Source organism: Momordica charantia, assembly GCF_013281855.1.
Source record: "Momordica charantia cultivar OHB3-1 chromosome 5 unlocalized genomic scaffold, Mcharantia_2.0 BLBB01000005.1, whole genome shotgun sequence".
NCBI lineage: Eukaryota > Viridiplantae > Streptophyta > Magnoliopsida > Cucurbitales > Cucurbitaceae > Momordica > Momordica charantia.
The window spans coordinates 9,746,430-9,758,027 of NW_028275163.1; the positions used below are offsets into that span (position 1 = coordinate 9,746,430).

General features: G+C 42.1%; 1 protein-coding gene across 1 annotated transcript; it reads left to right on the forward strand.

Annotated features, from left to right (window-relative positions):
- The first annotated feature begins 8,826 nt into the window (after nucleotides 1–8,826).
- LOC111025423 (uncharacterized) lies at nucleotides 8,827–9,321 on the forward strand. The gene has a single exon (XM_022303285.1). The coding sequence runs from the start codon at nucleotides 8,827–8,829 to the stop codon at nucleotides 9,319–9,321; it is 495 nt and encodes a 164-aa protein (XP_022158977.1).
- The last annotated feature ends 2,277 nt before the right edge of the window (nucleotides 9,322–11,598 follow it).

Sequence of the window (11,598 nt, forward strand, 5' to 3'; positions counted from 1 at the left end):
TTCTCAAAGCAAAACTGTAACGCCCCACGTTCTCTGACTCGTTTATTCTAAGATATGATTGTGCCTTTGAATTGTTTCTCTAAGCTAATAATTTTAGTTTTTGAATCTTCTAATTTTGGAGTTCTAATGTTGGGTAAATTAGAATTTAGTTTAATTCTGTTGGATTAGGATAATTTAAGTTCTCGATCAGTGCGGAGTTTTTTATTTAAATCCTAAATCCATGGTTTTGGGACACTTACTTTCTACTTATTGGATTATTATTCTTGGCTTTTAGAGTTTAAGTTAACTGTTTTATCTCCAGATTGTTGTGGGTTTATTTTATTTCTAAAGTGAAATTTTGGGCTTGTTGTTTTGGGACTTTGTGTTACTTATTTGGGCCTCATTTAAGATTTGGGAATTGGGCTATAGGTTTTAAAACAAAATAAAAAAAAAACCCTAAATCTATTTTGTTTTTTTTCTTCTTCTTTTTTTTCTTTTTATTTTTCCTTTCTTCTTCTTCTTCAACGCAGCCGCCCCCCCCCCCCCCCCCCCCGTTTGTTCTTCTTCGTCTCCCCAACCCATTCCCATTTTCCGGCAACCCCGACGGCGGCAGCGGCGTAGCAGCTCCACGAACAGTAACCACTCGGCGGCGACGGACTGCAGATCCACGAGCGGCGAGGCCTTCAGGCGGCGATCAACGGCGCGAACGCGCGGGTTCTGCAGCAGATCCGGCGATCCCGAGCTGCGGCGCGAGACTCCCTCCTCCGGCGTTGTGCGGCGTCGCGGCGGTTCTGCGCACGGGTTGAGCAGCAGGGGCACAACCTTCCCGTGGCAGCGTTCGAACAGCGGCGGCCGGCGACTCCCGGCGCTCCAGCGGCGGCGTGGCCCCTCCTCGGAGTGGCGCACGACGAACGGCGAATAGCAGCTCTGGCGACTCGTTCTTTTTTGCAATCCTGACGCGAACAGTAGCAGATTCGTGACGATATCTTCGTTCTGATACATTTTGGCATTGACCGACACCCACACGGACCTTGATTTGTGTTACCCATCGCTTTTAGACATCAGGACGGCAAGCCTAAGGTCTTTTGAACTCAGATTGGGAGCCTGAACCCCATCGACGTCGACCCACTTCTAACCCAAGTTGTTTTAGTGTGAGTTAGTAGGTAACGACTCTACCTAAACTCGGTTTCGTTTATAACTAAATGTTCCTGATGGGCTACTAACCTCGAGATCGTGCTTTTTTTGTAGTAGGAAGTGTTCAACAAGCTTAGGAGCTTTAGGACATATGGTTGTAAGTAGTTCTTACTGGAGGGATTGGTTGTTATGTGCTGATATGATATGGTTGTTTGCTCGTGTGCCCATGTGTTATATTTGCATGTTGCTTGTCGTTGTTATCATTTAGTAAACGCCATTGTTGATAAAACGGTTGATATATCTTGGGAAAATTAGGTGGTTGTGTGAATCAATTGTAGCCAGGTAATTTTGGATGACCATGATGGAATTGTTGTTATGTACTAATTGGTTTTCGTGATGAAATTTGTATACCGGTGCTATAATCTGTTGTTTCGAAAGCATATTGAATATTTATGAGAAATCGGTTGTGTCTGATGTATGCTGGGTACTTATCAATTATATTTTGGTTAAGTTGTTGGTTGTGCCTTTCTGTGAACGATGCCTGTTGGAGCTGTTAGATCATGTTGGACTATTTTAGATTGATTGGCTTTTACATATGATCATTTTGGTGTATCGCATATTGGACTGTTATGAGATTGTTGATGCATGAGGCATGGCGTAGTAACAAGTAGGACTCTTGTGAGAATTTTGGGACATAACAAGGTAAGTAGCACGGGGCGGGTGTGTGCGTTGATGTGTGTTAATAGAAATTGTTCTTGTTGATTTTACATTATAAACATGTTTCTCTTATTATTTTAATTGTTGGACAGGTTTGTGAGGTCGATACTGTTATTGTAACTTGCGGTTATTTTATATATTGGATATGTATATGACTGGTATTCATGTTTGTTGTCTGCAACTTTAGGAACTTACTGATATTGTATGGTTGGAAGTGATTAGGATCTGTTATGTTGTGAAAAGCATTTTATGTGAAGAATGTCATAGGGTTGGTTGTTGAAGCTTTGTGTGCGCTATGCTGTGAGCAGGTTGGTTGTTGTCAAACTTTGTGTTTTTGAGATCTGTGATGCATTGAAATCATACTAGTGGTTGTGTCGTGATGGGCGTTGTGGTGGTTGGTGTTATTAGGGAATTAGTACTGAAATCTTGTTGGAGGCTAGAAGTGTTATGTGGAGTTATGAAAGTTATGAAGTGAATGGGTGAGTGTCAGGGCCTTGGGTATAAATGGTCGAGGGCTGATACGTCACTAATTGGGTATCGAGGCCTCGGGTATAAATGGTCGGGGGTCGATACGCCAATATTGGATAAAGATGAGTGTCGAGGCCTCTGGTATAAATGGTCGGGGGTCGATGCGAGGAGTCTTTCGAAAGGAGAACTATTGGGGCCTTGGGTATAAATGGTCAAGGGCCAATAGATTGTAAGACATCGAGGCCTCGGGTATAAATGGTCGAGGGTCGATGCAGAGTTCAAGGCCTCGGGTATAAATGGTCGAGGGCCGATGCTGCAGGGTCGGGGCTCTGGGTATAAATGGTCAGGGGCCGACTCTGCTCGAAGGAGTTAACTGTGGAAGGCTAAAGAAGCTGATATAAGCGTAGAGGTACTTGAGATGTTAGGGAGACTAGAGGTTGGTAGTTAATGTGTTACTGGTTGTGGTTGTCACCGAAGTTTATAGAATGTGTCTATGTTTGAATGCATAATGTGATGAAAAGCATGACTGTGAATGTTTCATGATTTGGTTGAGCATGATGTGTGTGTGTTGATTCTTTAATAAGCATGACACGTTGTTCCTTGATAAGTATGCTGTTTGTGCGTGACCCTTCAAATAAGGACTGCTTACTGAGTACTGTGGTTGTACTCATCCCCCTTTTTCCCTCCAGTTTGCAGGTATCGAGCTAGCCCTTGGGATGGTGATGGCGAGGAGGAGGCTTGATCGGAAAGACCATTAGCTATGTTGTGTGCAATTAATTTATTTTAGTTAGGATAGTTGTGGTCATTTAATGTTGTAGTTGAGTTGGTAGTGGTTGGTTTTGTTTAGTTTTATTGTCTAAAGGATGTCGTAAGATTGCCGGTTCATTGTTCTTTTAGATCATTAATTTTGTTAGCCTCTTGAACTACGGGATTGTAATCCACTTAGGATATTTATGAATACATTTGTTAAAGTTGATCGTACTTGAATTAGCTTTTGCTTCATTGCCATTCGAGATGTTAATATTCATTTAGGGGATGGTTTATAGTTAGTAAGGTTTCCTTGAAGGGTTTGGTTAATGTGAAGTCGGTATTAAATGGTTTATCTGTATAGGATGTGAGTTTCTCTTAAAACGTTAGTGTTGTTGTTCTAATTGTTCAAGCTCTCGTAGCACAGCAGAAGCGTGGTAGTTTTATTGCTTAGTGTTGTTGTGAAGAAAATTCTCTTGTTTATGTGAAAATTTTAGGTAGGCTTAGTAACGGTCCCTGTTTGGAAATGGTGAAATTCCTGGGGCGTTACAAAAACGAAATTTGTAGTCGTTGTAGTCGATTACTTCACCAAGTGGGCCGAGGCTGAACCCCTCACCACGATCACCGAGCGAAACATAACGACTTCCGTATACAAATCCATCATCTCTCGGTTTAATATTTCGAATATCATCATCTCTGACAATGCAAAACAATTCGACAATAAAAACTTAAAGAGGTTCTGATCGAACCTAGACATCAAACACCTCAGCTTGACCCCCATACACCCACAGACCAACGAACAGGTAGCAAAGCGCTTCTACCGAGTTCCCCAACAGCAGCTTAGTAGCTCAACTCAAATCTTGGAGCGAACTACTCATTGTTGTGTTGCCCCAATCTAAGGAAGCGCATTTGGTGAGGAGCATTGTTTTGAGGGAGGGAAAGCTGTGAACAAGATCATCAAAATAATCTTAAAGGTTAGCTCGAGAAGCTCAAGGGCTAGTGGACAGAGGAACTTCCGGGCATCTTATGGACTTAAAGAGTTACCCCAAGGACTTCGACGGGTGAAACCTCCTACTCGCTGTCGTTCGTGATGGAGGCTGTAGTACCCGTGGAAATGGAAGTCCCCCCATTGAGAATTGTAGCCTTTGATTAGGGCCTCAATGAGGAAGGAATTCTGAGCTCCCTGGACCTCATTGAAGAACACAGGGAAATCGCTCGCCTGCGAGTGGCTAGACACCAGAATCGAGTGGCCAGGTACTACAACTCACGAGTGAAGCAGCGTAAATTCGCAATCGGAGCATTGGTGCTGAGAAAGCTGATGCTGAACAAGAAAGAATGCGCGAATGGGAACTCGGCCTGAACTGGGAAGGACTGTACCGCAAGACGGGCATCATCCGACCAAGGACCTACACGCTTGAGGACCTGGATGGCAGGCGCTTTTGCCACACATGGAACGTCGAGCACTTGCGCGTGTATTATCCATAAGATGAACAGTGGACTACCACCGTCGATGTGACTCCTCTTGTTATTTAATGAACTGGGAATTTTTTCGTTAATATTGTTTTGATTTTACGTGGTACCATAAGACCCAGGCCCCGCTTGTAACGCCCCAGGACTTCCCATACACTTATAAGTCACGTTAACTACCCACCTGTCTAAACTTAACCCCAACACAAGATGACAACCCCCTGTGAAATAATTGTATAAGATAAAGCTTCATTTCTCTTCAAATTAACAATGAAACACTTCTATAGAATATCATTCAAACATCATCCGTGGACAACCTCATTAGGCAACTTTATTATTCCAACTAGGCAAATTCAATGAATGGAAGAAAACTAAAATAATCACCTATCCAGAAATAAAGTAAACAACGAGTGGGGACCTCCCAATTATTCAAATACGAACAAATAGTTTATTGACCATAACATAAGGTCTTAACCATCTAACTTAATGCTAAGCAAAAGTGACTACGCAGCCTATGGTCCTCGCTCGTCAGGTCTCCTCCGTCTCATCACCATGGTCGCCAACGAGTCCTTCACCTGAAACAATAATTGTAGAGGGGATGAGTATATGAAATATACTCCGTAAGTAGCCCTCACCAACAACACACACACATCATGGTGAACCAAATCATGAAACATTCATAGTCATGCTCTTCATCACATTATGCAATCAAACATATACACATTCTATAAGATTCGGCAATAACCACAACCATGAACCAATTAGTTACCAACCTCGAGTCTCCCTAACATCTCAAGTACCTCTACGCTTATCACAGCTATCCTAGCCTTCCACAGTTAACTTCTTCGAGTAGAGTCGGCCCCTGACCATTTTTACCCAGAGCCCCGACACTACCGCATCGGCCCTCGACCATTTTTACCCAAGGCCCCGATGACTTCACCATCTATCGGCCTTGACCATTTTTACCCAAGGCCCCAATAGTTTTCCTTCCAAAAGACTCCTCGCATCGACCCTCGACCATTTTTACCTGAGGCATCGATACTCAATTAGTGACGTATCAGCCCCCGACCATTTATACCCGAGGCCCTGACACTCACCCATTCACTTTCCCCAAGAATCCAACTCTCACCAGAGTCTTACTATATGCTTTCTTAAGCCATGACCCATGCATCTTTCAGCTCTCAAACACAATTCAGCATGCTTCCATAACATAAACAACACTCTAATAATGAAATAATAAACCAATCATGCTTTCACAACATAACATTTCTCAACAACAGCTCCACAATGAGTTTTGTCACAACAAAGCATAACCAAACAAATTTTAAACAATTAGAGCCCAACACAGTTCATCCAAGACACTTAATATCCAACATCAATATTCAATAAGCGTTGCTAGATATGATAAAACACACGAAACACGCCGAACAATTTATGCATATTCAAACGACAAACATTCCCACAACAATTCTCAGCAGTTTAGCAAAGCAGAAATTACTCCATTATCACCGACAAATGTATACAGATTAACACAAACGAGAGTTACCTAGCACAATAACGTATCAAAATCAATATTAAACGCCACAAAACTAGCACATTAGAAACCATCTAACACACATTAACGCACGCACAGGCCCCTTGTCTACTTACACACAACCGCGCCCTTAAGTTTTGCGTCGATCTCACACCTAGTCACTAAAACAGAAAAATACAGCAAGTTACGTGATTACGCTTGTCTACATGCGTAAAAAGAAGGTTTTAGATGCTGTTTTTACAATGTTTCAGCTTTGTTTCGGATTTTTCTCGGTCGTTTGAGTTCCAATTCATGCAAAATTCATATATTATGGTTTGTGGTTGGCTTATATTGTATTTATGACATTTTAGGACCATTTGGGAGTACAAATTAATCAAAAGAAGCAAAAAGACGGAAAAACCATCATGGGAGGCGCCAGGCGCCTGGGAAGCCTGCAGAAAAACTGTTTTTCTTCCAACTTTGCCCTTAATGAAACGCGTCTTCCAATGCGTTTTGGTGGTTCCAACCGATGCATACGTGTAGAAGAAGTGTTCCACTATCAGTTTGAGCACGATTTGGTCAGTCAAAAGAGTTGGAAATCGGTGATTCACCATCGTTTTAGGACCTACCTAACCAATTCTGCACAGCTATAAATTCCAGCAACTTCTCCACCAAAATCATCAAGCCTTGCTTCCTTCTCTTGATCATTTTTAGTGTTTCTTTGTTGCTTTCTAAGTACTTTTGAGTTGCTTTCATTAGTTACTTTTGGTTTTTAAATCCCGAGCACTTTACATTCCTTTATTGAGCTTGTTTTGTTTCCATTTGTACTTAGTCATTTTCTACTTATTCAAATATATAAAAATCTAGCACTTTGCTTATCTTCCCTTTGCCTTTACTTTATTTTTAGTTAAGAGAGTTGTGTTTTTGGAGGAAAGAGCACGTGACACTCCCCCTTGCTTGAAAGAGAAGGGCGAAGCTCTCAATCCCGATAAAAACTCTCCGTTAGTTAACTTTTGTTTTTCACACATGCATTCCACATTCAACCATTTTACTTGCTGTATTTTCTTCAATATGTCTTTCTAAATTCCCGTCTCTAGCCCGGTTATGGATAGTTAGCCTTTTATTTCTAATAAGGGTTGCTAAGAAGTAGTGTTTTTGCTTTCCATTCATTGCTCAACATGTTTTCCCAAAAAGTTAGGATTTAGAGAAGGCCACTGTAAGTCTTAACAAGTCAATACTGAAAAGGTTGCTTATTTGCATTGTTGAGTGGTTAAACCGAGGAGAGGAGCGCCTTAGACATAAGGGTTCCGCTTAAGTAGCCTATACATAGGACCTTAACCCGAGGTTGCGACTATTTCCATCCTAAAACTAAGATATCTCTCGTAATAGACATATTAGGGAATGTCTTAGGACTTTGAACTTGCTTAGACATAAGTCAAGTGAAAAGCGTAGTCGTTGGTTCCTAAAGTGAAATGCATATCGTCCTTAGCATATCCTTGATTCTTTGTTGGCTAACTTGAAGTAATTCGGGCTAGGTTTTATCATTATAAGTCCAAATCTCAAATCCAAAACCATTATCTGTGACCACTTCCCATTTTACAAGAATCACTCATTTCAACATTCACTATTCTTTAAAACTTTAGAGTTTGGAAATTATTTAGAAGTCCTTGAGGATCGATACTTGGATACTCCATCCATTTTATATTACTCTGACAGGTGTGCGCTTGCATCTATATAATTGTTACCACGCTTAGTGCGTGCGTTCAGCATAAACACCCAGTCATTACGTATACTATTTAGCCTTCGAAATCAATTCTAAGAGGGTTCAAATGACTCATTACCACAAAATCGACTTCGTATGGGTGTGGGTAACTTAGATCTAGCTCGCCAAGGTGTGGATAGCCTAAATCGGGCTTCGAACGGTTGTGGGTCAATGCCAAAACGTATCGCGTCACTCAAACGAGGCTCGTCGATCTCCAAAATGGCATGTCGAGCAGCAGAAACAACCCATATTCCAATACGTATAACCCCGGCTGGAGAAACCACACTAATTTCAGTTGAAGTGGTAATCAGGGAGGAAATAATGCCGACACCTCTAATGGCTCAGCGTTCTAGCCGAAAGGGAATTATCCCCAAAGATTTTCGAATCAAGGTCTGGTGGTAGCACAGAAGCCCGCAGAAGGAACAATTGCATCATTGGAAAATTGATGAAGCAATATATGGCCAATAACGATGCTACTATGCAAAGTCAAGCCGCATCACTAAGAAATATAGAATTGCAAGTAGGACAGTTATCAACCGATTTGAAGAGTAGACCTTATGGAGCATTGCCGACCGACACTAAAGTACCAAAGAGGGATGGTAAAGAGCAATGTAATGCCCTCACATTGTGAAGTGGTAAGGCATTACCTCCAACACACCCGAATGCTCCAGAGGCAGTGAGCAAGCCCACTCCGAAAGAATCAGGAGAATCTCAATTAGCGAAGAATAATGAGCCAGCAGAGATAGCTTTACCCACTTCCCCAGTGCGGATCATGGAGGAACCTTGGAAAGTTCAAGACAGCACTAAAGCTGAGGGCACCCCAGTAAGAATCAACACTTCCGGGGCAGAATTAACACAGATTAGAATGCCTGAAAAAAGAAAGCAGACAGAGCATGCAGATGCTCCAGCAGAATATAGGCCGGCACTGCCATATCCTAAGCGGTTGCAGAAGAAAGAGCAAAACGTTCAGTTTAAAAAGTTCCTAGATGTGCTGAAGTAACTACATGTTAACATACCTTTGGTGGAAGCTCTAGAACAAATGTCGAATTACGTAAGATTCCTAAAGAAGATTCTCACTAAAAAGAGGAAGCTGGGAGAGTATGAGACCATAGCGATGACTAAGGCTTGCAGCAATATCCTCACAAGCAAAATTCTAGCAAAGATGAAGGACCCTGGAAGTTTCACTATACCCGTTTCCGTTGGAAGACAGCAAATAGGGCTTACATTGTGTGATCTGGGTGCCAGCATCAACCTCATGCCTTTATTTATCTATAACAAGTTGGGTATAGGAGAAGCGAGGCCCACGACGGAGACATTGCATTTTGCGGACCGGTCTATCACGCATCCGAAAGGAAAAATTGAAGACATCTTGGTACAAGTTGATAAATTTATTTTCCCTGCTGACTTTATTATCTTGGATTATGATGCAGATAAGGAGGTCCCTATCATCCTTGGGAGGCCATTTCTTGCGATAGGGAGAGCGCTGGTAGACGTTCACAAAGGAGAGCTGACGATGCGAGTTCAAGATCAATAAGTGAAATTTTCTGTATACGACTCTATGAAATTTCCACCTGAATCAAAAGATTGTTCTGTGATAAAAATCCTGGATGAGGCATTAATGGAAGAAATGGAAGCAGAAGTCATGCTAGAGCATCTAGAAGTGGTCGACTCTGGAAGCGACCTTGAGAACATAGAGGAAGACCAAGAGGTTATTTACTTAAATAGCAGCGAAAGATCAGCCAAAAGCATACGCGAATCTCTGGACATGGCGAATCATGAGTATAAATTTCTGAACTCGTCCGTAGAAGAACCACCGTTGCTCGAGCTTAAAGCATTGCCCCAACACCTCAAATATGCTTACTTGGTTTCGTCGGTGCCAATCATAATAGCAGTAGACTTAGCCATAGAGAAGAAGCAGATGTTGCTGGCGTGTTAAAAGCCCATAAGAAGGCCATTGGATGGACTATTGCGACATTAGGGGAATAAGCCCTAGTTTGTGTATGCACAAGATCGTGTTGGAAGACGCGTGCAAGAACTTCATAAAGCCCCAACGTAGGCTTAATCCAGCAATGAATGAAGTAGTTAGAAGGAGATTATTAAATGGCTGGATGCAGGCATTATATACCCCATTTCTGACAGTGAATCGGTAAGCCCAGTGCAGTGTGTACCTAAGAAAGGGGGCATGACTGTGGTAGAGAATGCGAAGAATGAGTTGCTACCCACAAGGACAGTGACAGGATGGCATATATGTATGGATTACAACAAACTAAATAAAGCCACCAAGAAAGATCATTTTCCTTTTCCCTTCATCGACCAGATGCTAGATAGACTTGCAGGCCATGAATACTACTGCTTTCTAAATGGGTACAGCGGATATAATTAGATTATGATAGCCCCACAAGATCAGCAAAAGAAGACATTCACCTGTCCTTACGGAACGTTCACTTTCAGATGAATGCTCTTTGGGCTCTGCAATGCCCCAACAACATTTCAAAGGTGCATAATGGCCATCTTTTCTGACTTGGTAGAATCAGTGGTTGAGGTGTTCATGGATGAATTTTTAGTCTTTGGAAAGTCATTTGTCGAGTGCCTAGATAATCTGAAGAAGGTGCTGCAAAGATGCGAAGAGACTAACCTGGTATTGAATTGGGAGAAATTCATTTCATGGTGCAGGAGGGAATTGTTCTAGGGCACAGAGTCTCCAGCAATGGCATAGAAGTAGACAAGGCAAAGATAGAGGCAATAGAGAAACTGCCCAACCTGTGAATGTCAAGGGCATCCGAAGCTTCCTGGAGCATGTCGGTTTTTATCGCAGATTTATAAAGGATTTTTCGAAAATCTCTAAACCTCTTTGTTCTTTACTTGAAAATGACAAGGAATTTAACTTCACATGTGACTCTTTACAGGTGTTCGAAACACTTAAACATGCTCTCACCCATGCTCTAATAATAACAGCACTAGATTTGACAAACCCTTTTGAACTCATGTGTGATGCCAGCGACTATGCTGTGGGAGCAGTCCTTGCTCAACAAAAAGAAAAGTTGCTGCATTCGATATATTACGCCAGCAAAACTTTGATAGAGGCGCAGATCAACTACACCACCACAGAAAAAGAGCTATTAGCAGTGGTGTTGGCCATTGAGAAGTTCAGAGCATATCTAGTGGGATCCAAGGTGACTGTTTATACAGATTATGTAGCGTTAAAATATCTGCTCACCAAGAAGGATGCTAAGCTGGAGTTAATTCACTGAATTTTGTTGTTACAAGAGTTCGATATAGAAATGAAGGACAAGAAAGGAACGAAAAATTTAGTTGCGAACCCCTTGTTCAGATTGACGGACCTAGGAACCTTAAGGGACGAATCAGAGATAAGAGGAACATTTCCAGATGAGTAAGTATTGGCGATTGAAGCCCTGATTGAGGAAGAAGAGCCATGGTTTGCCGATCTAGCTAACTACATAGCTAGTGAAGTATTGCCAGCTGACATGAACAAGCAACAGCTCAAGAAGTTTCTACATGATTGCAAATTTTATCTATGGGACGACCCATTTCCCTATAAAGTATGTCAAGACAAAATGATCAGAAAATGTGTCGCCAATGCTGAAGCACTGCAGGTGCTAACCAAATGCCATTCTGCACCATATGGGGGGCACTTTGAAGGGCAGAGGACATCGGCAAAAGTTTTCCAGAGTGGGTACTTTTGGCCGACTATTTTCAAAGATGCCTACGCTTTGGTACAACACTGTAACGAATGCCAGAGGGTTGGAAACATCTCCAAGAGATCGGAAATGCCTCTCACATACATCTTAGA

Coding starts and splice junctions, on each gene's coding strand:
- LOC111025423 (XM_022303285.1), top strand. CDS start 8,827: ATGTCGAATTACGTAAGATTCCTAAAGAAGATTCTCACTAAAAAGAGG.